Here is a 26,496-nt window from a genome sequence, read left to right as displayed (position 1 = left end):
AACTCCAGCAGTGGTGGATACAAAAAGGAAAACCGGAGAGGGGTGGCGAGGAAGCACTCAGGCTACCTCGGAATCTGGGAGGCCGGGGGCCATCCCCAGAGCACAGCATTCCCCTAGGCCTGTGTACCCTCCTTGTCCTGGTTTCTCTTCCCCGCTGCTGGTCTGCCGCGCATCTCACTGGGAGACACGGCACCATCTTGACTGGAAGTGAGACCTGTCTTATTCTAACTCGGCCATCCTAAGAAGCGGATGATGTAAGAGCTGTGGTTAAGGCCAGGCTTGAGCAGCCTGAGGAGACACCCCATGTCCACTATCACGCACCACAAGGACTGGCCCACAGCCCCTGACTTCTTCACCTGAGCAACAGGAGCTGCAGAACCCTCAGGACAGGTACCAAGGCGGGTGTGGCAAGGAGAAGGGGGCTTCCAAAAAGCTGGCTCACCTTGAATGAGATTTCATACTGCTCCCCTCCCCAGATCTCCAGGCCTGGGTCGTACCCGCCCAGCTCCCAGAACCATTTCCGATCCACAGCGAACAGTCCACCGGCCATCACGGGAGACCTGTCAGGGAAGAAGAGTGCGGTGTGAAGACCAAACGCCCCGGCCGCGTGCTCTGGGTGTGAGCTGATGCTGTTGTTCCCCCGGGGATGGTGCTGCACGATGCCCTGTGAGCACAGCCCACATGTCTAGCGGGGACTCCGAGGCCCTTCCAAGGGAGGGCCCAGGCTGTCTTCTATCTTGGCCATAACCTCCCTTCTTAAATGCTACATTTTAACCAAACCAATCCAAAGCATCTTTCAACCGTTACTTGTGAGAGGAAATCACAGGAACGCGTGCGCCTTGCAGCTGCGTTGGCCATGCCTCTCTGGTCCTCCCACGGGTTACATGCTCTGAATCAGGTCCCTCCGAGCCTGTCTGCGCTGTGGAATCTCTTAGAGAGAAGACAAAACACAGCTTGCTGGGCCCTACCCCAGACCTATGAAGCAGTCCCTGGGGGATGGAGCCTAGGAATGTGTGTTTTCAAACAGGTTCCTTGGATGATTCTCAGTCAGCCCAGCACTGGACATCTGTTCTGCTGAGAGTTTGCAGAAGACACAGTGTCTGTTCTTTCCGTTACACTGGGATACCATTAACTGCGCCCATTTGCTGTCTCATTGCTCTAGTCCCTGAGTACCAGCTGAGCCGCAGACGCTGGGAGACTGTGGCGGTAAATCGGAGTTGGCCTGGGACTTCAGGGGGTGCTAGTGTGCGAGGGCAGCCCCCTCAGGACAGAAGGATCCGGAAGCCAGGTAACAAGGGGCTCTGGCAGGTGCAGACAGGAACATGAAAGGAGGGAGGATCTGCCTCCAGGTTTTGCAGGCGAGGAGGGAGGCTGCAGCAAGAGTCCAGGAAGGGTGCTCGGGGGGTGGCATTCGGGGTAGGTTTGGACAAGTGGGAAATGAGGGGAGAGGAAGGAACCCTGCAGAGGAAAAGCCCAGGAGCAAGAGCACAGAGATGATAAATTGGGGGCACCACGGGCAACAAGACGTCAGCATGGCATTGTGCCAAGCCCAAGGGGGATGCCATGCGGCAGCCTGCCTGCATCCCCACGGTGCCTCACACAGCGCTGGCACCCAGAGGGGCCACCGGTATTTGCTGAGGGAAGATCTCTCAGAGTGGCCGTGTCCTTATCCGGCTCCACTGGAAACTCCAAACCCTCAGACCAAATAACATTCCAGCAGCAAACTTCATGCCACCTCCCAGCCTTGGGAACTGCAAGCTCATGGAAATTGGGCTGATTTTAAAAGAACGTAGCTAACCCACATGCCTCCCAAGCTTCCTGTAGCAGATGAGCCTTGAAAGCATAGGAGGGACTCCTTTAAAAGAAGATCCCCTTGAATATTCACTGAGGGCTCAAATGTGGGAGGTGCTTGCCTGAACTAATTTTTTAATAAGGTGACCACTCCTTGCGTTGACCTCATGAGATGGGCCTCATCCTTATCACCCCACTGGCACAGGTAGAAACCAGAGCACAGACAGGTAACTTGTTCAAGGCTCCACAGCTACTTAAAGCAGGTTTTGAATTTCTAATCTTTGCCAGAGCTCACACCCCTCAGGGCCACAGACAATTCCTCCTCTCAAGAAGGAGCAATCAAGAGGCAGGTGATGCGTGAACAGGACAGGGGATCAGGGATGGGGAAGCCATCCCTCAGCTTCCTCTCTCCTTTACCTTTGGTGTGATCTGAGACAAAGTGTTTAACCATTTAACCCTGTGTCACCTGGTACCGCAGCCATGGGCCACATGAGGCTACTGAACACCTGGAATGTGACTACTCTGAATTGAGATGTGTCGGAAGTGTAAGATACACCCTGGAAGTCCAAGGCTTAGTGTGAAAAAAAAGAACAGCAAAGGCCTCATTAATAATTTCAGGGGCGCCTGGCTGGCTCAGTCAGTGGGTCATGCAACTCTTGACCTTGGGGTTGAGAGTTTGAGCCCTATGTTGGTGTGAGATGACTTAAAAAGAAAATCTTAAAAAAATAATTTCAAAGTGTTGGTTACATGTTAAAATGAGACTATTTTAGGTATGCTGGGTTACACAGAGTATTTTACAAAAATGAATCTTAGCTGCTTCTCTTTACCTTTTTTTATGTGGCCACTAGGAAATTTAAAAGTACTTATGTAGCTCGTATTATATTTCTCCTGGACAGTCTGATTTAACACCTCTGAGCCGGTCTCCCCATCTACAGGATGAACGTAGAGCTGTGTTTCCTAGCTTGCATTGTTGTTATATTTCTGAGAGTACCCAGTAGTATGAAAAATAAGGCATCTAGTATCAACTTTCCTTTGTCTCCTGAAGGTTGCGGGGTTTGGGTTTTTTGGCTGGAGCCGCAAATACCCTGCTTGGAGAGGCAGGGAGTGTTTCTGCGCCGGTGCTTCATGGGAGTCAAACCTAAGACTCTGCACACGGCAATCAGCCTGGGTGGAAGCCAGGGGCAAGGGCCGCGGAGCTGCTGTGGAACCGGGAGGATATTAGCCTTAAGGCATTTTGGATGCTCGAGGCTTGCCTCCAGAGGGAAGCCTCTCCTCTGGCCCAGTCTGTTTTCTGCTGTGTTCAGCAATAATAACAAAAACTATTCGGAGTATCTAGCGTCTACCACTCACTTCACCGACATCATCCTCAGCTCTCACAAAGCTCCATTCCTAGCCCCCTTTTCGGATGGAGAAATCTGAAATCCAGAAATGCTACACACTCTGCTCAAGGGCATACACTGAGTAAGTGGATGATCTGCAGTTCCAGCGGGGGGGGGGGGGGCTGCCACCAAAGCCCGTGCCCTTCAAACATTCCACTGCCCTGTGCCTGCAGATTGCCCGCTTACTGGCACTGAGCAGAAGTGTGCAGAAAATAACCAGGATTTTTCTAGTTGCCTCTCCCCTGGGTTTTGTCCAAGTACAGTACAGAAAAGATACTTCTGGAAAGAATCAGAGGATACAACGGATGGAGAGTCCCTCAGGAAGCATCTAGGCCAGCGGCTCTCAACCACGGCCACACACTGGCATCCCCTGGGAGCTTTAAAGAACATGGATACCTGGATGCCAGCCCCAGTCACACTCTGGTGTAACTGGTCTCCGGGTGGCCTGGTGGGTTGGTGTGTTTGTTTTGACAGACTCCCCAGGTGATGCCAGTGTGCAGGGTTGAGAACCACTGCTCTAGGGCAGGCCCGGCCCCTTCCAGGTGAGACACGGGAGAGAGGCCCCAGAGGAAACCAGCGGGGCCTCTGCCACTAAGCAGCTGCATGCCCGGGACTTACCCTGTCCTCATCCTGCAATGAGAAGATGATGTACGGGACCCATCCTTTTGCACATTTCGAATGTAGGGCCCACAAGTCTGCTTACGGTACTGGTTCAAACCAAAAGGGGTTCTGGTTACCCTGCAAAGTCTGCTTTCTGGAGTAGCCCATTCCGACCTCAGCTGCTGCTACATGTCATCTTGGGCAAGTCTCACGTCCTCTCTGAGCCGCAGGGTCTGCATCAGGCAAAGGTGGAGAACTGTACCCGCCCCCGGGGCGCCCTGGTGAGGACCGTGTGTGGTCAAGTAATGTCCCCTGTGGTTGCTCTACCAGCTCAGGTCAGATGTTAGTACTTGTCTTAGTAGTAGCACTCTCGAGAACTCAGGGTGACTGGGGATTGCCTCGGGCGTGTGGGGGCTGCTGACTGCATGATGTGGGCTCGCGTTCCAACAGCAGTGCTTGACGCGCTTAGGTCACTTTGTACCCAACGTCTGACCTGCTCAGGAGGCACGGGGCTCCTCCCATGCTCTCAGCTCACACTGCTCCATTGCCCAGCCACCTTTTACTTCCCCAAACAAGCACATCTCTTCCTCCCTCTGAGCCTTCCCTTGGGCCCATAGCATTAGGGGCTCCCCTCAGGAACTCTGGTGTTCCCTGTGCCCATGAAGATGGTCGAGCTGCCGACAGACCCCTTTCTCAGATGGGGAGCATGAGGTGCAGGGAAGCTGGGGTTCACTGGGCTTAAACTGTGCTTAAGCAGGTGTGGTAGACAGGATAATGGCCCCCCAAAGAAGCCAATGCCTAATTCCTGGAACCTGGGAATAGGCCATCTTACATAGCAAAGGGACTTTGCAAATATAATTAAGTGAAGGATCTGAGATGGGGAGATTGTCCTGGTGGTCCCATGCAATCACAGGGGTCCTTGTACGTGAAAGGAGGAGGCAGGAGGGTCAGAGTGAGAGAAGGGGATGTGATGATGAAAGATGGATGGGGGAGGGAGAAGGAGTGGGGGTGGGGGGGAGGGGGAGCAAGGGGGAGGGGTGGGGGGAAGGCAAGGGGGAAAGAGAGGGAGACTTGGAGATGTTATGCTGCTCACTTTGAAGGTGGAGGAAGGAGCCATGACCCAAAGAATGTGGGCAGCCTCTAGAAACTAGAGAGTATAAGCAAACGGATTCCTCCCTAGAGCCTCCAAAGGGGACACAGCCCTGCCAATATGGTGACTTTAGCTCAGTAAGACTCCTTTTCAGACGTCTGACTTCCAGAACTTTAAGAGAATAAGTATGTGTTGTTTTAATAAGCCAGTAAATTTGTGCTAATTTTTAATTAGGAAACTAATACAGCAGGAAGCTGGGTGTCAGCTTTGTACCCAAGGGTCTTTCCACACCTCCAGCAGGGGAGCCAGAGTGGCCCACAGGACAGCACAGGATGGGCGCCAGAAGGGCGCTGGCTCTAATCCTGGCCTGGCCACTAACTCACTGTGTAAGTCAGCCGCCTCCCCCCTCCTCCGCTCGCCAAGTCCTGGGGCCTCAGTCTCCCCATCTGCAAGGGGTTGGAGTCCATTACCTGTAGGTCCCCCTGGCTTTCACATTCTAGGATGTTATGGGTCCAGTCCACACTTCCCCAAACTTCTACCATGGGACAAGCTGCTACTTCCCTAATATTTCCCTAATCTTTCCGAGAGGGTGTAACTGAATGATGGGAAAACCGGCTCCAGAGGCAGACAGACCTGCGTGTGCATCTGGCCTTCACCCCTTCCGAGTTGTGTGACCTAGAAAAGCTGCCTCACGCCATGGGACTTGGTGTCCCCACTTGGAAAATATGGATAATAATTCTGACTCCATATGGCTGTGGGGGGTTAAAGAGGATCTGCATGCGATGTGCCCAGCACCGTGCCTGGCGTTTAGCAAGGGTGCAGCACGTGGTGGCCGTGCTGGTGCTGCTGGTGGTGAGGACTGTGCACCAGGCTTGAGGGACAGTGCTCACGGCCCTGTGGGCAGTCCGGCCAACCAAAGACGTGGACAAAGAAGAGGTGGCCAGCCGGGAGGTCCCTGAGCCGAGGCTCTGTGACAAGCTGGGAGGGGCTATGCTTCTGGTAGGGGATGTCGGCCCTGGTCCCCTTGCACTGCACTCCTGGGGGCGGGGGTGATCCTGAGTTGGGTGTGTTGGGGAGGGGTCACCGCGTCAGCCACTGGGACCAGCCTGGGTCGCTTGTACTTACTCAAATGGGTCACTGGGGTCAGCTTTCTGCAGTTCTGGAGGAATTGGGATCCGCTTATAGTACATCTCCCAGTCAAAGGCGCCCCGCATGGCATCCCCTGCCTGTGTTTCGTACCGAAAGTCATCGTGGTCAATCACGTCAATCATCGGGCACACGATGGTCTTGCGGTTCCGAGCGATGCGGTCTGAAGAAGCCAAGAGATGCCCATTAGGGAGGCAGGACGGGGGAGCAGCTAGGTGCACAACCCTGCTCTGCAGCTTACTCACATTTTTAACGTGTGCCCTGAGTGAATTCTCTGAACACTCGAGTTTGAGAATCCCAAGAAGAAGGGAGAGTGCGGGCTTTAAGAAAGATGGGCCAGGGCTCCCATCCCAGCCCTGCTACCTGTGAACTACATAAATCATGTCTCTGAGCCACAGTGTTCTTCGTGAAATGGGGAGAAGAGGCTCTGTGTCCCAGGTGGTTATCAGTACCCGGATACCGTGATGGTTGGAGGTGCTCAGCACAGTTGCCTGTAATGGTCAGCACTATTGTGGAAAGAGGCTCATTTCCTTCTGGGAGGGCTCCTGTCCTGGCTCCGCATTCCAGGTCCTAACCTTGACTCGTGGCCCAAAGTAGCCAGGCATCCCGGCACTTGCCCCTGACAACTCCTCAAAACTTCCTAGCTATAGTCAGTGGCCGAATGGCCCTCCCTGCGTGAGAGTTCAGCTCACTTCTTCCATCAGTCATAACTACTGAAGAGGGATAGACTATCCCATGAGTCCCTCATGACTGGACATGTGCAAGCAAGCAGGGCCTGGCGGACCTCTGCCGTGCAGGAATGCTATAGGCTAGGTGATTCAAGATGGCAAATGGGGTCCCTAACCAGATGGCTTTTTATGGTCCCCTTTAAGCCAGGGAGGAGCTGATTCTATAAAATTCACTCTGCCCAACCTACCAACCAGAATTTTAAGCTTTGGTTGGCTCTGTTCTTCAATGTTCCTTCCACGAAGAAGCTGTGACTGCAGCTTGAGGGGTGCCAGTGATTGGGGAAGATGATCTACCATAAAGGGCAAGTGGGCTGTGCCTGTCTGCTTGGGCCAGCAGTCAAGTTCAAGGCTTGGAAAATGGAACATGGTAGGCTCAGTGGAGGCTGGCAGCTGCCTAGGGCTCAGACTTCATCAAACAGAGTTTTCTTCCAGGAGAGAAAGCAGCATTTTTGCCTTTTTCTAAGCTGCAAGACACGATCCATAGGTGGGTCATGAAATTGAGTGTGTGTTTGTGTGTGTGTGTGTGTGTGTTTGTATAATGAACCAAAAAAGAATGCTGAATGTCAGGGTGCAGTCCAGTGATAAGAAAAAGTACTTCTTTAGGAAATGTGTTTCAGTCCTACTGCATGGGTGTGTGTGTTTGTGTGCTGGATTGAGATGTCCAATGTATTTCTAACTGTGGCACATGGTCAAAACAGTTTGAGAAATGCTGCTTTCGGCAGTGTGTCCTCTGGCTGCCAGTGCCAATGCACCCACAGTGTGTTTACATACCCCCCAGGGCTGCCCCTGCCCAGCTGCACGGAATCAGAATCTCTGGGGGTGGAGCTTGGATCTGCCTGGTGAACGGGCTCCCTCGGGATGCTTAATGAAGTCGAAGGAACTTCTCCAAGGGAAGATCTAGAGAAGCGCTTCCCTTCCCAATTATTCAGGGCCACGCAGGGGATTTCACTTCTACGGAGGCTCTGGGCTCAGGACACAGAGCTCTGCTGGAGGCTGGCTGATTGTGGGAGGTTGGACGTTAAGGGAAAGCATCAGACGGACAGCATTCTGGGGTGCTGCACTCACTGGGGGACAGAATGCCCAGGTCCAGACCCTGGTGTTGTCACCTATGAGCAGTAGAACCTTGACAAAGTTTATCTGATGCCTCTGGACTTTGGTTTCCGTGCCGACAAAATGGAGGAAGACAACACCAGTCTCATCGGGTCCCTGTGAAGACCGAGTGGGACAGCGGGGCCAAGATGCTCAGCCCAGCCTCTCGCACATCCACACTTCCCATCAGCATTCTGCCGACATGGTCTGTCACCAGGCTTCCTGAAAGCCTGGTGCTTTCAGGCTTCCTGCTCAGAAGCTGAGCATCTCCCTCGTTCTCTTGGTGCTTCAGTTTTCTCATTTGTTGTATGTGGATAATAATGCCTGGTCTGTCTGCTTTACCCCATAACCATCAAATTCAAATGTGGCTGTGTCATAAAAAGCTAAGGGACTAGCAGAGCCATGATGATGATGATGATGATGATGATGATGGTGGTGGTGGAAATGAGGACCAACAGTTGCTTTCCTTTCGGGGGGGGGATGAATCCTTCTCAGGGTCAGGAATGCCTCATCGCCACAGAAGGTGGAGTGAGCTGTGCAAGGAGGTGTTACTGGTTTTGAGACAAAAGCCCTGATGCGCGCTGTTAGCTGCTCGTATGAACAGGGACAGACTTTTACATCTACACCACCCGTTCACATTTCTATCAGAAAAATAAAAAATAAAAAAAGGGAGCATGTTTCTTCCATGTATCCTGCAGATTATGAAAATTACCCTCATATATTTCCATAGAAACAGAGTTAAGGGCTATTTAGGCTCCCAGCTCAGCTTCGTGCCCCACCACTTCGTTCCCTTTATGAGTCACTGGATGACCCAAAAAAATGGGTTGTTCCTTCAGCACCATAAATTAGGTGATTTATGGTGAGGCTTTTTTCTTTCTCTTTTCCTTTTTCTCTTTCAGTAATGAGAGGCAGATGCAGAGACCTCTTGGCTTAATTAAATAAACAGTTTACCATAAAATCTGTGTTATATCCTTTTCCTAACCCAGTGGGATCCTGGACCCTTGGGGTCAGAAGCATATAATTTAATACTGAGGTTCCATGCCGATCTGCGTCAGAAAACAGATTTGCTGGATTATCCCATTAAACTGTGTGGGTTTTGCTTTCTGTTCTCACCTCTGTTTGGTGGCCTAACCAGTGCTCCTCAAAGTATGGTTCCTGGGCCAACAGCACTGGCACCACCTGGGAGATGGTTAGAAATGCAGCTCCTCAGGCCCTACCCCTAGAGCTCCTCAAGCAGAAACTCTGGGGTGGGGTCCAGCACGCTGTGTTTTAATGAGTCTTCCAGGTGATTCTGATGCAGGCTCAAGTTGGCCCTAAACTTCAATCCCCTCTGCTCCCCAGCTTTCTGTGATGGAGAGCATACCCACCCATGTATGAGGAGTTCATTTTCTCTCTAGATTGACAACTCTTTTCCGATCTGCCTCCGTCCCTGTCCCTCACCTGATTCCTGGTCTCAATGGGCCATTTCCTCGATGTCCACCTGTTAGCACCAGCTCACCGCATTCAACGAATCTGAGCTCCGCCGAACTCAGACCTCCTTCCTTAGCCAGCTATGAGGCACCTCACTGCCCAGAATCGAATCCTCACGCCTCCCTTCTGTCTGCAAGGCTATGGTGGATGGCTGCTGGATCGTGTTGCCCTGTCCACAGCCCTTTCCTGATAGCTGTCAGAAACTCTCCAGAGAGGAAAGGAGTTTCGGGAAGGCAGTGTGGCGTTGTGAGAGTGACAGACTTTGGGGCCAGACAGATGGTGACTTTGACACTTATGACCCAAGGGAACAATATTGAGTCACTCAGTGAAACTCAATTTCTTCTACTAGAAGATGGGGACACTTCTGACCTGGCATGGTTTTGTGAGGGCTGGGGATAACCCTGACAAGTTTCCTGGCTCAGTAGCAGTGCAGCGAATGTTAACTATTCTAAGTTGCTAGGATAATGTCCCTCCACAGGTTGGCTCCTACCAGTAGACAGCCTTGGCTTGCTTTCCAATAAAACTTGAAGTAATCTGGGGGAAGCAATCACGTAAGTAGGTATTAGTGTGCTGTAGGACTTTGGGCAAGTCACTTCCCCTCTTGGCTGCCTTCTCTGTAAAATGAAGGGATAGGGCTTGAGTGGATTTTTAAGGTTTCTTTGAGCATTCCTGAGTCCCCCGTGGCACCTGGTACTGGTTGGCTGCATCTTAAGCAGTGAAGGGAACCCGTGTGGATGATCCCTGCAGAAGGCTGGGGCCTACCTAGCCTTGGCAAAGTCCCTTACCGAGCAAGGGGGGGAGCCAGTTGACATTGGCTTCACAGTGCGAGTCTAAGAACGTGATGACATCCCCAGTTGCTGCTGAGGCCCCCAGCATCCGGGTCCTTATCAGCCCCTCCCGTTTCTTGGTTCGAAGAATCCTCACACTGGGGAAAAGGGCCATGTAGTCTTCGAGTGGCTTCTTCAGGTGCTCTGTGAGAGAGACAGAAGAGGACAAATGGACAGATGGGTAAGAACAGCTGCTTAGTAACCATTCTTGTCACCCCTCCCTTACGTGTGCACTGTACTTTATAGTTGAGACACAGCTTTCCTGTCGGATGCCTCACTGCACTTTTCAGGTGGGATCACCACCTGCATGCCCTAAAAGGGAAAACTGAAGCTCAAAGTCTTCCAGGGATCGTGCCAGGCCTGGAACACACGAGATCGTCTGTATGAGAGTGTGGGCAGCTGCGGTTAAGGCTTGGCTGAGACCTATTCCCTCTTCTCCTGATAACAATACTCTAATTTTGCTTTGTGAAACTGCCCCTCCCCCTTCTTACTTGGGGCTCACTGCATGCCCTGGAGCCGAGGGACAGGAGCACGTGGCATGGGCCCAACCAATCAGGGCATTCCATTTCCTTGCCTACAGTGATTGGTTCAGGGATGGCCATGTGACTCGAGTAGCTTCAAATGATGAATCCTGAGTTTTGTTTTGTTTTTTTTAGAACTACTGAAAAACGAGGCCCTTTTGTTTTACTAGAGTTGGTAAGTTGGTTGGCCATAAATCTGGAGGTGCTGGTGACATCTTTGGCAAATGAGGTGATGAGAGGTGGGAAGGGGGGTTTCTGCTGGGCCTGAAGTAACGTGTAAAAAGAGTCGAGATGGAAATGATCCTGATGGCATTTTGATTCCCCAGATCCCCCTGTGCCCGAGGCAGACTCCCAGATGTTCTTACTACACATGAAACAAATGCCTCTTTTTGCTTATTCTAATGTGGGCTGGGTTTCTGCCCTGTGCCTGGTAAAGTTGTTCTGAATAGATCTCGAAGATAGTGTCTTTTTACTAAAAGTCCCAACCTTAACACTGGTGTCTCTTGGTTTTAATCAGGGTTACGGCCCTTTATGAAAACTCTAGTATGGAAAAAAACAAAAAAACAAAAAACCTCTCTAGTATGGCTGCAAAAAACCCCTAAAGTTTGTATCACGCCTAATGATGAAATACTAAATGCTTTTATCCTATGATCAGGATAAAGACTGTACACTCTCTCACCACTTCCATTCAACACTGTACTAGAATTCCTAGCCAGTGTAACTAGCAAGACAAAGAAATAAAAGGCATAAAGATTGGGAAGAAAAAGGAAACAATATCTTTAATTGTAGATGAGAGGACTGTTTACATAGAAAAATCCTACGAAATCTACAAAGAAACTAGAATTAATAGGTACACTTAGCAAAATATCAGGATACAGGTCAACTCTTAAAAATTAATTGTGTTTCTATGTACTGGCAGATAAAAAAGCAAATGGAAAATGCAATTAAAAATGGTAAAAATACCATTTGCAATTTAACAAAAAGAAGTAAAAAGTGTATACTTCGAAAACTGCAAAACACTGTTGGGAGATATTAAAGACTAAAATAAATGGAAAGATAGCCCATGGTCATGGATTGGATGACTTAATATTGTTAAGATGGCAATACCTCCTGTATTGATCTAAAGATTCAGTGAGCTGAATCTTTGTTTTGAATATTGCTTCTCTGAACATCAGTGTACAAGTTTTGGGTGGGCATGTGTTTTCATTTCTCTCAGGTATATACCTAGGAGTGGAATTGCTGGGTAAATTGGTAACTGTGCTTAACTGCTTGAGGAACTGCCAGACTAGACTGTTTTCCAAAGTGGCTGCTCCATTTTACGTCCCCAGCAGCAATGTATGAGGATTCTTGTTCTCAGCATCCTTATCAGCAGCTGAACTCTTTGCAAAACTCAGCATCCTTATCACAGCTGAACTCTTTGCAAAAACTGACAATTGACAAGCTGATCCTAAAATTTATGGAAGAGATCAAGGGATCCAGGATGGCCAAAGCAATCGTTTGATTACTTATACATGAATGTTCAAAGCAACACTATTCACAACAGCCAACTGGTGGAAAGAACCCAAGCTTCCATCACCTCACGAATGGATAAACAACTATGAAATATATCCATACAGTGGAATATTACTCAACCATAAAAAGGAATGAAGTACTGATACAGGGTACAATGCAGACGGACCTCAAAACATAACACCAAGTAACAGATAGATGCCAGACACAAAAGGTCACATATTATATCATTCCAGTTGTATGAAATTCCAGAATAGGTAAATCCACAGAGACAGCAAGCAGATTAGTGATTACCAGAGACTGCGGTAGAGGGAGGAATGGGGAGTGACTACCTAATGGGCATGAGGTTTCCTTTTGATCAGACATATTGGAACTAGGTGATGGTTGCACAACACGGTGAATGTACTAAATGCTAATGACTTTTATCCTTTAACATGGTTAATTTTATGTTATGTGAATTTTACCTCAATTAAAAAGAATGGGTAAAAGATTTGAATAGTCACTTCTCCAAAGATGATACACAAATGGCCAAAAATCACATGAAAAGAAGTTCAACGTCCTTAGTCATCAGGAAAATGAAATTCAAAACTTACAACGAGATCCTACCTCACATCCACTAGGCTAGCTCTAGTGAAAGCGTCAGATGCTGCTGATAAGGATGCTGAGAACAAGAATCCTCATACACTGCTGCTGGGGACGTAAAATGGAGCAGCCACTTTGGAAAACAGTCTAGTCTGGCAGCTCCTCAAGCAGTTAAGCACAGTTACCATTTTACCCAGCAATTCCACTCCTAGGTATATACCCGAGAGAAATGAAAACACATGCCCACCCAAAACTTGTACACTGATGTTCAGAGAAGCAATATTCAAAACAGCCCCAAAGTGAAAACCAGCCAAACATCTATCAATTGATGAACGGACAAACAAACGTAGGATATCCATACAATGGAATACTGTTCAGCAATAGAAAAGGAAAGAGCTATTGCAACAATACAGATGAACCTTAAAAAAATAGTGTGCTGGGTTAAAGCAGTCAGACACATAAGCCTAGGTATTATATGATTCTATTTATATGAAATTTCTAAAAGGCAAAATTATAGGGACAGAAAGAAAGTCGTCAGTTGTCTGGGGCTGGGTTGGGAGGGGGACTGATTGCAAACAGACACAAGGGAGCTTTTTGGAGTGATGGAAATATTTAAAACTGGATTATGGTGATAGTTTCACAACTGTGTAAGTTCACCTGAGAATACACTGAATTGCAGACTTAAAATGGGTGATTTTTACATTATGTAAATTATATCTGAATAAGGCTGTTAAATAAAAAAAAAAAAACAATTGTATTTCTGTGTACTGGCAAAGAACAATTGGAAAGTACAATAAAAATACCCTTTATAAAACAGCGTCATATAGTTAAAGACCCAAATAAATGTAGAGATAAATCATATGTATAGATTGGAAGACTCCATATTGTTAAGAGTCAATTCTCTTCAAATTTGTCTATAGATTCAATGCAATCCCAATAAAATCACAGCAGGTTTTGAAATTGACAACTTGCAAAGAACGTAGAATAGTGAAAGCAATCTTGAAAAAGAACAAAGCTGAAGGACTCACACTGATTTCAAAACTTATTATAAAGTCAAAATAATCAAAACAGTGTAGTACTGGCAAGGAATAAACAAAAGCATCAACAGAAGAGAATAGAAAGGCCAGAAGTGTACCTACTACATATATGTCATTGACTGATTTTTGACAAGGCCACCAAGGCAAATTCAATGAGAATATAAAAGAATTTTCAAAAACGTGAAACAAAACAAATGAGCAAAGGAAAAAAAAAAGAGAAAGACAAACCAAGAAACAGACTTAACTATAGAGAACAAACTGCTGGTTACCAGAGGGAAGATGGGCAGGGGGATGGGTGAAATAGGTGATGGGGATGAAAAGTCCACTTATGATGAGCACTGAGTCATGTACAGAATTGCTGATCACTATATTGTATACCTGGAACTAATATAACACTGTATGTTAACTATACTGGAATGGAAATAAAAAACTTAAAAAAAAAAAAAAACATGTGCTAGCATAACCGGATAAACACATGAAAAAAGACAAACCTCAACCCCTACCTCATACCATGCACAAAAATTAATTTTAGATGGATTGCAGATTTAAACATAAAGGCTAAAGCTGTAACGCTTCTTGAAGAAAACATAGGAGAATATCATTGTGAACTTGGGGTAGGGAAAGATTTCTAAAGACATAAAAAGCACTAACCCATAAAAGAAAAAACTGATAAATTGGACTTGATTAAGAACTTGATCTTCAAAAGACATCAGCAACAAAATGACAAGGCAGGCAACAGTCTGGGAGAAAATATTCACAATACACGTATCTGACAAAGGACTTGTATCCAGAATATGCAATGAATTCTGACAAAGTCAATCACAAAAAGATGATGAATGTGAAACTGGGTGAAAAACTTTGAAACATTTTCACTAAAATACATTTCACAGAAGGACTGATATACAAATGGCCAATAAGCGTATGAAAAGGCATGACCCAAATTAAAAGCTTGAGATGCCATTCACTATACATTCCCCAGCATGACAAAGAGGAAAAACAGGAACAATATCAGGTACTGGGGAAGAGGTGAGCAATTGGAACTCACTCCTTGCTGGAAGAAATATAAAGTGTACAACTACTTTGAAGAGTTGTTTGATTGCTTCTTATAAAGGTAAATGGACAAGTGTCCTATATCCAGCAATTCTACTCATAGTTATTTACCCCAGAGAAACAAAAACATACACCAATGAAAGAATGAGAGTGTTTCACAATAGTTCTATTCATAGTAGTACCAACTAGAAACAACCTAAATGTCACCAACAGGTGAAGGGATAAACAAATCGAGGTAGAGTCATACAATAGATTCTCTACTCAGCAATAAAGGGAGCAAACTTTTGATATATCCAACTACACGGATGAATTTCAGAATTATTATGTTGAACCAAAGAAGCCAGACGCAAAAAGTAACTTCGTGTATGATTCATTTGAAGTTCATCAATAGCCAAAATTATCTTCAAGGATGGAATTAAGAACAGTATTTGCCCTTGGGACGTGGGGACTGGCTAGAAGGAGCATGGGGGAACTCTCTGGGGTGAGACAATTTCTGTATCTTGACTGGGGTGTTGGCTTCCCAGGTGTATACACCTGTTAAACCTCATGGAATTGTATACGTAACATTGCTGTGCATTTTTTCACTGTTTGCAATTTTTATCTCAATTAAAAAAAAAATACTGGTCTATCAAACTCAACACCGAAAAAAACAAATAATCCAGTTAAGAAATGGGCTGAAGCCATGAATAGACATATTTCCAAAGAAGACACAGAGATGGCCAACAGACACATGAAAAGGTGCTCAACATCAGTCATCATCAGGGAAATACAAATCAAAACCACAAAAAGCTACCACATCACACCTGTCAGAATGCCTAAAATTAGCAACACAAGAAACAAGAGGTGTTGGTGAGGATGTGGAGAAAGGGGAACCCTCTTGCACTGCTGGTGGGAATGCAAATTGGTGCAGCCACTCTGGAAAACAGTATGGAGGTTCCTCAAAAAGTTAAAAATAGAACTACCCTACAATCCAGTAATTGTACTACTAGGTATTTATCCAAAGGATACACAAATACAGATTCGAAGGGGTACATGCACCCCGATGTTTATAGCAGCATTATCAACAGCCAAACTATGGAGAGAGCCCAACTGTCCATCGACTGATGAATGGATAAAGAAGATGTGGTATATATGTACAATGGAATATTACTCAGCCATCAAAATGAATGAAATATTGCCATTTGCCATGATGTGGATGGAGCTAGAGGGTATTATGCTAAGCGAAATAAGTCAGTCAGGGAAAGACGAATACCCTATGATTTCACTCATATGTGGAATTTAAGAAACAAAACAGATGAACGTATGGGAGGGGGAAAAGAAGAGAGAGGGAAACAAACCATAAGACTCTTAAAGATAGAGAACAAACTGAGGGTTGATGGAGGGAGGTGGGTGGGAGATGAGCTAGATGGGTGATGGGTAGTAAGGAGGGCACTTGTTATGATGAGCACTGGGTGTTGTATGTAAGTGATGACTCATTAAATTCTACTCCTGAAACCAATATTGCACTGTGTGTTGACTAATTAGAATTTAAATAAAAATCTGAAGAAAAACAATACTGGTCAAAACACACACTCATTGTCTGTCTCAGCTGGGAAAGTTGGAGCTGACTGGAATCAGGAGGACTGGGCTGCACTCCCATGTCTGGCACAGTGGGCCCATCCTTGATTTCCTCTGGGCCTGAATCAGGGTTTGCACCAGAAGGTCTTCCCGGGCCCTGGACCCAGACCTCACAGAAGCCCAGTTAGCACTGACCAGAGCTACTGGGTGATCACCTTCCTTAACCCAGGCCCCAAAGCCTGCTCTGAATTCACTCCATCCGGGGTTAGAGCTGGAAGGGCCCTCGTAAGTCAGGGGGTGCATCCGAATCACATGGTGGGCTGGCTGTAAGTAAATATACTGAGCATCATCCCACAGGGCTGTGACTTGCTAAGCCTGGGGCAGCATCCAGCATCTTTTGTTTCACTTGACCCGTAAGTGATTCTGATACACAGCCAGGCCTGGAAGCCACTGGAATAGTTCGGTCTCTTTATTTTTTAAAAAGATTTTACTTATTTATTTGAGAGAGAGAGAGCACGAGCAGAGGCAGGGGCAGGGGCAGAGGGAGAAGCAGACTCCCTGCTGAGCAGGGAGCCCGGCTAGGGCTCGATCCCAGGACCCTGTGGGATCATGACCTGAGCTGAAGGCAGACGCTTAACTGACTGAGCCACCCAGGTGCCCCTCGGTCTCTTTATTTTATAGACAGAAAGCTGAGGTCCAGAGAAGGGAAGGAACTCCCTTTGGTATATACTTAACAGTGGGGCTCGTTTCAAACCAGGGTCCCCTGGCTGCCAGAACCCAATGACCCTTTTATTCTTCTAACCCCATACAGAAATGAATCACTTCCACTGTTATGTAAGGCAGATTATAATCTGCAAAGGAGCTTCACACATTTGTTCCCCCCTTGCTTCGTAAAATCATACTCTGCATCGTGCTTCTCTCCCCTTGACAGGGTGAGAAAACGGATGCTCAGAGAAGCTAAGAAACTCGCCTGAGGTTGTACAGCCAGTAAATCGCTGGTTTTTCTATAGAAACATAGTGCTTTCCCCCTTCTTGTGTTTCCCCAAGCTCTCACAATCAATCACACATTACGATTTTTGCCAGTTCCACTACTCTACTACAATTTACTTAGTTTTAAAATCAACTCACCTTTTTATTTTTTAATTTTTTTAAAAGATTTTATTTATTTATTTGAGAGTGAGAGCGAGAGAGAGAGAGATTGAGAGAATGAGTGGGGGGAGGGACAGAAGGAGAAGCAGACTCCCTGCAGAGAAAGGAGCCCGACATGGGACTCGATCCCAGGACCCTGGGGTCATGACCTGAGCTGAAGGCAGACACATAACCGACGGAGCCACTCAGGCGCCCTCAACTCACCTTTTTAAATTAAAGATTTTTATTGAATTACATTTATTTTAAAGGGAAACAAACACCGTGAATGGAAAATTGGTACCATTTGTGATAAAGAGCTAATAAAGAAAAAACCCAAGTAAAATAAAACTGTATGACTCGATTTTAGCCAAAGCTTCCTGCCTCCCCACAACTAAGAGCTTAAATTACGGTCTGTGCTCTCTCTCTGTCAAGAAGGGAGATACGGGCTACCAACCGAGACTCTCCATCTGAGGTAATCAGAAGAAATGGATGAGCGCTAGAAAGAGAAAACGTTCTCTCCACATGATTCAACATGGCCTAATGCAAAGTCTCTGAACCAACTGAGATCATCTCAGGTGCCACTTAAAACCACTTTGGCCCTGGAACACTCAGGACACTGCTCTGGTCCCTTGATATAAGTCTCCTAAACTTGCATGACCAGAAGTGTGTTTTGTGTTGTATCGCCTGGTGTCTTGCAGGTTGGAGCAATTAAAAGATATACAGAGAAAAGATTATCTACACATATACAAGCGCGCTGGAAGGCTGAGAAATTCTCCAGGTCGCCTTCTTGCTTGCTTGCCAAGATTAATATGGCTCCTCCTGCCCTTTACCACTTCGCTTTGGAACAGCAACTCTGTAAGAAAGCAGAAATCAATTTGCCCTAATTGAGGGACTAAATCTTTCCAAAAGAGAATTTCTTGGGCAGTGAAACAAGATAGCAAGAGGCATGATCACGCTCCAGATATGTATGTTGCTGTTCGGGCAGGAACACTATCTTCAAAAAAAAAAAAAGAAAAAAAAAATCCATAGTCATTGTCTGTGACCAGCGCTGTTTCTTGGCTGGGTTCAACTGGTAGGTCATTAAAACGAGGATGAGATAATCTCCTTCACCCACACACCACTACTCCCATCAGAGGGTGAAATATCACCCTGTCCGGCTCTAATCATCGAGGACCCGGCTTGGGCAGAGCCCCATCGCTAAATCACCCCAAAGGCAGATGGCTGCAGTCATTACAGATCGACCAATTAGGGCCTTTTGACAGCTTGTGGTGAAATCGGAGCAATTATTTAGGGGCAATCATGCTCCTCCTGTCCTTATCAGAAAGTGCATTTACACAAAATCAGGACTGTTGCCTTATTTCATTGCACTGTCTTCTTGGATGAGCACATTCCCTAAAGTCACAGAATTTTTGAGCTAGAAGGGACTTCGGATGAAGATGATGATGGTTATGACGATGACAACTGTAGAGAACAATTACTGAGCCCTTGCTCACACGTGGAGCCCCCTGCTTCATCTACATCGTCTCTGACGCCCCACAACAACACTGCGCACAGGGCAGCACCGCCCCTTTTAGAGAAGACACCCCGAGGCTCAGAGCGGGAGATGGAACTGGCCCAGAGAACACAGTTGATAAGTGATGAAGCCAAGGTCTAAAACCCAGCCCCACCTGACCATGAACGGGCTAGCTCCTCCTACTGCACCAAACGTCACCTCCGCCTCCTGGCATTCAGGCCCTCCGCTCCACCCAGGGGGGAATGGGGAGGGCCTGAGAAGTTACCTGTCTTCTTGCCCAGAAGCCTACAGCGACGCGGTGGTTTCCAGCCTAGGATTTCTCCCGGCTTCATAAGCACTAGGACAGGGATGGAAAACAGGCTTCACTGAAGTGCCTAAGCTAATGGTTGTAATGGATACCTAAAGCTGTGTTAAGAAAGGCTCTGAGGCTATATCCTGGCTCAGCATAAAAGTGCCAGGGCTGAGGGGAGATGTCGGCCCTGAGGCAGCAGCCCTGGGGGCACATCCTCATCCTTCCTCTTCCAGGGGCTGCTCGGATTGAAAAGCAATACAGAATTGCTTTTGCTCTCATTACCCTTATTTAATGATGAGTCAGGCTGTCCATTGAGGAGTTGAGGTTGATTCTAAAGGTGAGCCCCGTGACGGTAAGGCTTTAGGCAGATGTCAGAAGAGCAGTTAAGAGTGCTCCCAGGTGGAGTCTGTATGTCTACGCCTCCTCGGCATCTGTTTTCCTCCCGGCTACCGGCCTGCTAGTACCTGCCTCGGCCGGGGGCTCTCTGCGCCCCTGAGGGTGGACCTCAGTCAAAGGCTGCGGTGTGGGCAGGCAGCCGCCCTGGCTCCCTCGGCCCTGCGGTGGGATAACCCTGAGCACGTGCTCCGCGCCGGGCCCCAGGGCTACCGTGGGGGTCGTGCGCAGTGGTACCCTCACAGGCCTTCCATTCCATTCTCACCTCCTCACTCTCTTGCTGGTGTTTCTCGAAATCTCCTCCCAAATAAACTACTTGCACTCGAATCCTGTGTCAGTTTGCAGGAAACCCCAACTAAGACAAAACCGAGTAGCAGGTATGACTTAGAGCAACTGCAAGGTCGGCCGTGTGGTTCTGCGAGGCTGCCAGGGATGACTTCCCCTCCGTCACACCTCGTTCCGTGGCGCCCGGTTTCTGTCGATCGCAGTTACTGTGTGTTCGGTACTCAGCCGCACCAAGCGCATTCACTCATCGAATCTTCACACACACTCCCTGAGGCAGCTCGTGATTAGTATCCCTGTTTTACCGATGAGGAAACTGGGACCCAGAGAGGTTAAGTAACTTCCCCCAGGTCCACACAGTTAGTAAGTGGCGGGTTTTGGATTTCAATCCAGGCAGTCTGGCTCCAGAGGCTGCTGTCTTTGTTACACTTTTGAAAAAAAAAAATTAAGTATCATTTCAAACATACTAACAAAGTGGAACAGAATAAAGGCCCCTCTGCCGTCAACCCATCACTCAGCTTCAGGAATATCGTCTGGATACTCCTGTTTCATCTCTGCCCCCGCCACTGGATGATAGGGGAGCTACCGGAGTCTGTGCTCATAACCATTCATGCCGTTAGAGGAGAAAAGTCTGGGGAACTAACGTGGGAGGATATGAAAGCTCCCATGGGAAGAGCCCAGCCCTTTCTCAAGAACTCTCCCCGTGAGTTTCCTCAAGGTCAGGCACACAGTATCTTCTCAGGAAATACTTGCTGATTACCTTGTGGACTCCCCCAAAAGCCACTACAAGGAGGGGGGGACAGGTATCAATTCTGGCATTACTAGTGAGGAAATAGATCTTGCCCCAAGTCTTTCAGCTGGTGGGGTCTGAGTGAGGACCAGACCTTAGGGCCCATGCTTCCCAGGGTCCTCCCTATATACCTGTCTACGTCACGCTGTGCGCGCGCGCGCGCGCGCACACACACACACACACACACACACACACACACACACACACGGGCTTCTCTGGGGCCTGCGGCCTCTCCTTCCTATCTGGTCTCCAGGGCAGCAGGACTGTGAGGATGGTTCTGCCTGGCGGGCTGTGGCACAGGGAGGAATTGCAGTCAGAGGAGCTGCTCTGGGTTGAACTGTGTCCCCCCCGGCCCCAAAGATATGTTGAAGTCCTAGCCCCTAGGACCTGTGAATGTGACCTTCCCTGGAAATTGGGTCTTTGCAGATGTCATCAAGTTAAGGCGGGGTCATACTGGTTTAGGGTGGGCCCGAATGCAATGACTGGTATCCTTTATAAGAAGAGGGAAATCTGGACACACAAGGAGAAGGCCAAGTGGCCATGGGGGCAGAAATAAGCCAAGACACACCAAGGACGGCCAGCAACACCCGAAGCCTGGAAGAGGCAAGGAAGGATCCTTCTGCAGAGCCTTCAGAGGGAGCATGGCCCAGCTGACACCTTGATTTCAGACTTCCAGCCTCCAGAACCATCAGAGAATAAAGTTCTGTTGCTTTAAGCCCCCCGGTGTGTGTACCTTGTTAAGGCAGCCCTAGGACACTAAGACAGAAGGGTGAGGCTTTCACCCGGGCATCACAACACTCGGTGACACAGGAGGAACATGGTCCCAGTCCAGCCACTGCTATCCCTTGTCTGGGGCACTGCAATCTCTGGGCAAGTGCGGTAGCCGTGACAGCTGTCCCTGCTCCTCTCTGTCCCTCTTTGGTCTAGTCTGCATGCAGCCGTTCAGGTGGTCTCTAAAAAGAGAAGTAAATTGCATCTTGTCACTCTTCCACTGCCTTGTGTAAATCCTTCAATGGCTTCCCATGGCTCTTGGAAGAAGGTCCAAAATCCTTACCAGGGATGACAAGGCTGTGTGTGCATGGTTGGTCCCCTCCCTTCTTGCTGCCCCCCACCATGCCTTCTTCCTTCAGGCATCCCAATGCCCCACGATGACCCCTTCTGCCTCCGGTTGTCTGTCTATGCCGGTCCTTTGGCCTGCGTTGCCAAGTTCCTAGGCACCCCCTCACTCTCCCCAGCGAACTCCTGCTAATCCTTCAGCTTTGACTCAAGACTTCAACTCCTCACTAACGCCTTCCCGATGACCTCCCGGACCACAGCAGGTCCCTAGGGCAGATTGTCACCGAGCCCTGGAAATGTCCTTCATGTCCCTCAGCTCGGGTCATCTATCGTTCTGCATTCGGGGAATTACTGTGTCTCCCTCCCGCTTTGAGCTCCCGGAGGGCGAGCCCTGCGAACGCTCTGCTCACCACATGCCTCACGCAGAGCTGGAGGCATCTGCCAATCCCGGCTAGACCCACACACCTTCCTCCTCCATCCTTTCATTCGGTTTGATTTGATTTGATCTGATTTCCCTGTGAAGGAAGCAGGTCACGGTTCATCATCCTCATTTCATGATGAGGGAAGTCAAGTTCAGGAGATGTTGTTTCTGTTCCAAGGTTACACAGCCAGCAAAGTAAGTGGTGAAGACAGGACTCAAATCCAGTTCAGGGTGTTCAGGAATCTTTACTCCAGTGCTGTGTGCAATCAAATCAATTCCCAGGTAGAATACCTGAGCTTCAATCTCGGTGCCATCGAACCCTTGCAGAGACACCTGCTGAGAGCACCTAAAGTTAAGGAGATCTGTGTGTTCCACACTCTGGCAGAGCACAGAGCATGTGGGAGAGGGGCCCAGGGATGGGCCCTTGAAGGAAGAGGAGAAGAAGGGAAGTAGGGATCAAGTCACAGACCAGACAAATCAGCATGGTCCCTGTGTCACTTCTCCAGCCTCCGGGGGTGTTGTTAATGATGCAGACGCTGCGCGGGAGAGGCTACCCTCCACACATGCGGGCTGGCTTCTGGGAGCTGTAGGTGTTCTGGGTCTTGTCACATCTCAGCTCCACTGCGCTTCTGGCTATGATAGTGTCATAGCTCATCTGTTCCCAGGACTGACTTAGTCACTTCAAGTCTTAGCATATTCCAAGGCACTGCCAATCCATTTGGAAGAGGGAGGGCTCACAGCAGTCAAAAGTGTCACCCTTTGTCCTGTTAATGACACTTAGGTGTTTCTAGCCGAAGGAAAATTGTTAAGATGAGGTGAACCCTCATCTTTATTATCATTGTCATTGTCATGATTTCTGTCGTGTGCTCACCGTGTGCCTGGGCCCACTGTCTCATTTCATTCCCGCAACAACTCTACTAGGTAGGCACTGTTAACTACCTTAGATGGGGAAACTGAGACTTAGAAAAGTTTTATGCTGATGAGGAAGGTGACAGCCAGAGAGTCATGCCAGGTGTTTCTGATCCCAAAGCTGGCGTAATTAACTACGAAACTACATCACCCCCTCGAGGCCCCCGGTCTCTCCATTCTGCCTGGTGGGTACGTTTCCGATCCCACAACCTCTATCCTGTCTCCCATCCCCTGGGATGTCCAGGGCTTTCACTTGCTTAAAAAACTTACAGACAGCTGACTACAAACAGCAAGAAAATTAAAAAGACAGGTCAGGAAGGAAAGCTATGATGGCACCAGGATGGGTTGGCAGGTGAAATGCACAGGCGTTTAAACATCATTTACTGTTTGGAAAAGGTAAACAGACCAGTCCTTCAGGAAAGACATACTGTTCTGGCCCTGAGTTCTGGGAGAATTTCAGAGTGGCAGAGCTGAAGCTCTTTCTCCTTTTCCTTTGATGTGGGTCCTCTACTAAGACGGTCTAAAGTGTAATAGACATTCTTGATGGCTGGTTCTGAAAACCCAGCCATTTCTTTTCCCCCTTTCTCCCCCTTGCCCTCCTCTTCTTGATAACAGCTTTATTGAGATATAATTCACATCCCATACAATTCACCCATTTCAAGCCTACAATTCAATGTCCACCGGCCAGTTCTGTACTATTGAAAGTAGCAAACCAGCTGGACCTTAGCAAAGGCATTTCTGCAGAGAGAACTTGGGTCCGTTTCATCAGGAAAGCATGTACTGCACTCCTCCTGGGTGCCAGGATCTATGCTGGGCACGTTCCTTTCTGTTGATCTAACACGGTGGTTTTCAAAGTGCAGACCCCAGACCAGGTGCATCAGCATCATCTAGGAACTTATGAGAAGAAATGCCAATTCTGAGGCCTCTCTCCAAACCCACTGAGAATCAGAGGAGTGGGGCCCACTGACCTGGATTTTAACAAGTTCTCCAAGTGATGCTTGTGCATGTTAGTGTTTGAGAAAAAAACCAATCTGACTTAATGCAGAAGGTGAGATCAGAGAAATGAATCAGGCCAACATGATCATATCAGGATTTCTAAATGATTAGAAACGGAACCTCAGTTTTCCTGCTAGAATAATAGAAAAACTGAAGTTCTCCAAAGAACGCAAGACTATTTGCTGGCCTCCAGCAAAACTGTGAAGGGCATGGGTCCTGGCTCGGGTATCCTCCATCCTCATCCTCAGACTCATGGTGGTCCCCACCTGGCCTGGCCTCTCCTTCACCTCCGCAACCCTCCTCTTGCCTTCAAGCAAGAGAAGAGCTGACAAACGAATGTTCCTCCTGATAGGCTCACAGCAAGGGTTCTCAAACCTTAGCCCTAAGAATCCCTGGGGGAGCCGGTTTTCACAGACATTTGCTATGTCGGGGAATAGTGACTTTCAAACCTTTTGACTGTGACCCATAAAAATATACACTTTACATCATGACCTGGTACCCAGACACATAACTGAAATTCAAGGTGTGATGCACTTCTATTCTAGCCTCTTGTATTGCATTTTTGTTAAAAACCTGGCCATGGTCCTTGCAACTGGGGTCATGACCTTCCAATGAGTCTGCTACAGTCCGAAAAACCCTGCCTTGGCGCACAGCCTGGAACCCACAGTGTTAAAAAAGATGCCTCACACAAACAATGAATCATGGAACACTACATCAAAAGCTAATGATGTAATGTATGGTGATTAACATAACAAAAAATAATAAAAAAAAAGAAACCTACATGAAATAAACTTACATTAAGTGCAAAAAAAAAAAAAAAGATGCCTCACTTGACCCTTAGGTCCCTGGTCATGGCCCCTGACCAGAGGCCAGTGCTTCCTACCCAAAGCCCATCGTCGTCACTGTTATTATGGCCAGGATTCCGAGGAAGTGTACCCAAGGTCCAGTTCTGTACCCACGAATGCCCCTGCACTGCTGACCACTAACTGAGGCCGTTACTAGAACGCCTGTGTGTTGATTTGAGATCTCTGGAGTACCACATGGGTGGAGAAACTTATTATGCCCAAGTGGTCAATTTTCTTCTGCCAGAGACTCTAAAGAGCGTATTTTAGGTGTCCTTCCTCTTACCGCGAGAGCTGCCAGGAAAATGTGTGTATCAGGGCTTTTGTATCTATGGGTCCTGTTGTCTCTGCAGCTGGAAAATATAAAGGACATAGTAGAGCCGAGGGAACTGGGCCTAAGTGAGCTCTTTGTCAGAAGCCAACACAGCTTCAACATCTAGCTGGCTCACCTTCTGATTCAGGGGTTTCCACCCCATCTTACTCAATGTCCCTTTATGTTACAGTTACCTTGTATGGTCCCCTTTAATATCCTAAAATAAAATTCATAAATAACACAACCTGCGTTAATACCCAATTTGAAACAACTCTGTATCATGCCTCAGCTGTGATAAAAGGAGACGTAATAAAATATGTGTTTCAATATGTAAATGCTTGGGATGATGACCAGAAGACAGAGAAGTAGCCAAATGCTTGTACTTACAGCATCGTATACCGGGCTACATTTTAGTTCAGCTAACAGATCAGTGCAGGTGTGTGGGTTGGCAACTCAAGTCCCAAGAGCAGCACTGCTGTCGATGATGTCATTTCCTAAAACAGGGAACAACTTCTAGAACAAGTACAATCTTCCCTTGATATCCATGTATTCCTGGAAAAGTCAGCACATGCCTGGGGTCGGGGGGAGCTCACCTGGGGGAGAGCACTGTCCGTGTCTGTAAGCTGCTCTGAGTGGTAGCTGGCAATAGGTGAGGAGCGAGAGGAAAAGCAGGTTGGGTGAAATGCTCATGGGCATGTCCCAGTGACAAAATACATTTCTGGGGGGAAACTGAGCGAGGAGGAGAGGGGCCAGCAAGGCTGGGCACTGGGTGGCCCAGGGGCCTTGGGAGAACAGGAACGTCTAGTGAAAGCTGGAAGTGGGTTGCTATGGAGTATGTGATGTGAAACCCCTCCTTTGCCTCTTCCCATCAAGTGTTCAAGAGTTGGAAGTCCTCCCTGATACCTGTGCACACACGGATTCTTTTGGGGGGGGGGGGTCTCTGTCCAGGGTGGAAACAGAGTGAGTCCCTGGACCAGAAGCCAGAAGCCAAGGGCAGCCAACTCAGGCATACACCTGCTGGGCACCAGGCACTGTCCTGGGCTCTTGGCTGGCGCTAGCCCGCACACATCCTTCACCGCCACCCTCTGAGGGTTACCCCTACTTTACAGACGTGGAAACAGACCCACAAAGGGTCTGTCACTGCCCGTGGTCACACAGCTGGTAGTGATCTCCCTGGAGCTCAAG

General features: G+C 48.1%; 1 protein-coding gene across 1 annotated transcript in view; it reads right to left on the bottom strand.

Moving 5' to 3' along the window:
* Positions 1 to 26,496, bottom strand: part of GALNT10 (polypeptide N-acetylgalactosaminyltransferase 10) — a 217,880-nt gene that overhangs the window by 32,738 nt on the left and 158,646 nt on the right. The window contains exons 5-7 of the mRNA XM_032403576.1: positions 10,079 to 10,264; positions 5,986 to 6,169; positions 443 to 560 (exon numbers count right to left, since the gene is read on the bottom strand). Of these exons, the coding sequence (XP_032259467.1) occupies positions 443 to 560; positions 5,986 to 6,169; positions 10,079 to 10,264 (488 nt within the window). The remainder of the gene's footprint in view (positions 1 to 442; positions 561 to 5,985; positions 6,170 to 10,078; positions 10,265 to 26,496) is intronic.

Source organism: Phoca vitulina, unplaced genomic scaffold, assembly GCF_004348235.1.
Source record: "Phoca vitulina isolate PV1807 unplaced genomic scaffold, GSC_HSeal_1.0 scaffold6, whole genome shotgun sequence".
Taxonomy (NCBI): domain Eukaryota; kingdom Metazoa; phylum Chordata; class Mammalia; order Carnivora; family Phocidae; genus Phoca; species Phoca vitulina.
Note: the sequence above shows the minus strand (reverse complement) of the source record. Positions and strands in the feature narration are given on the sequence as shown.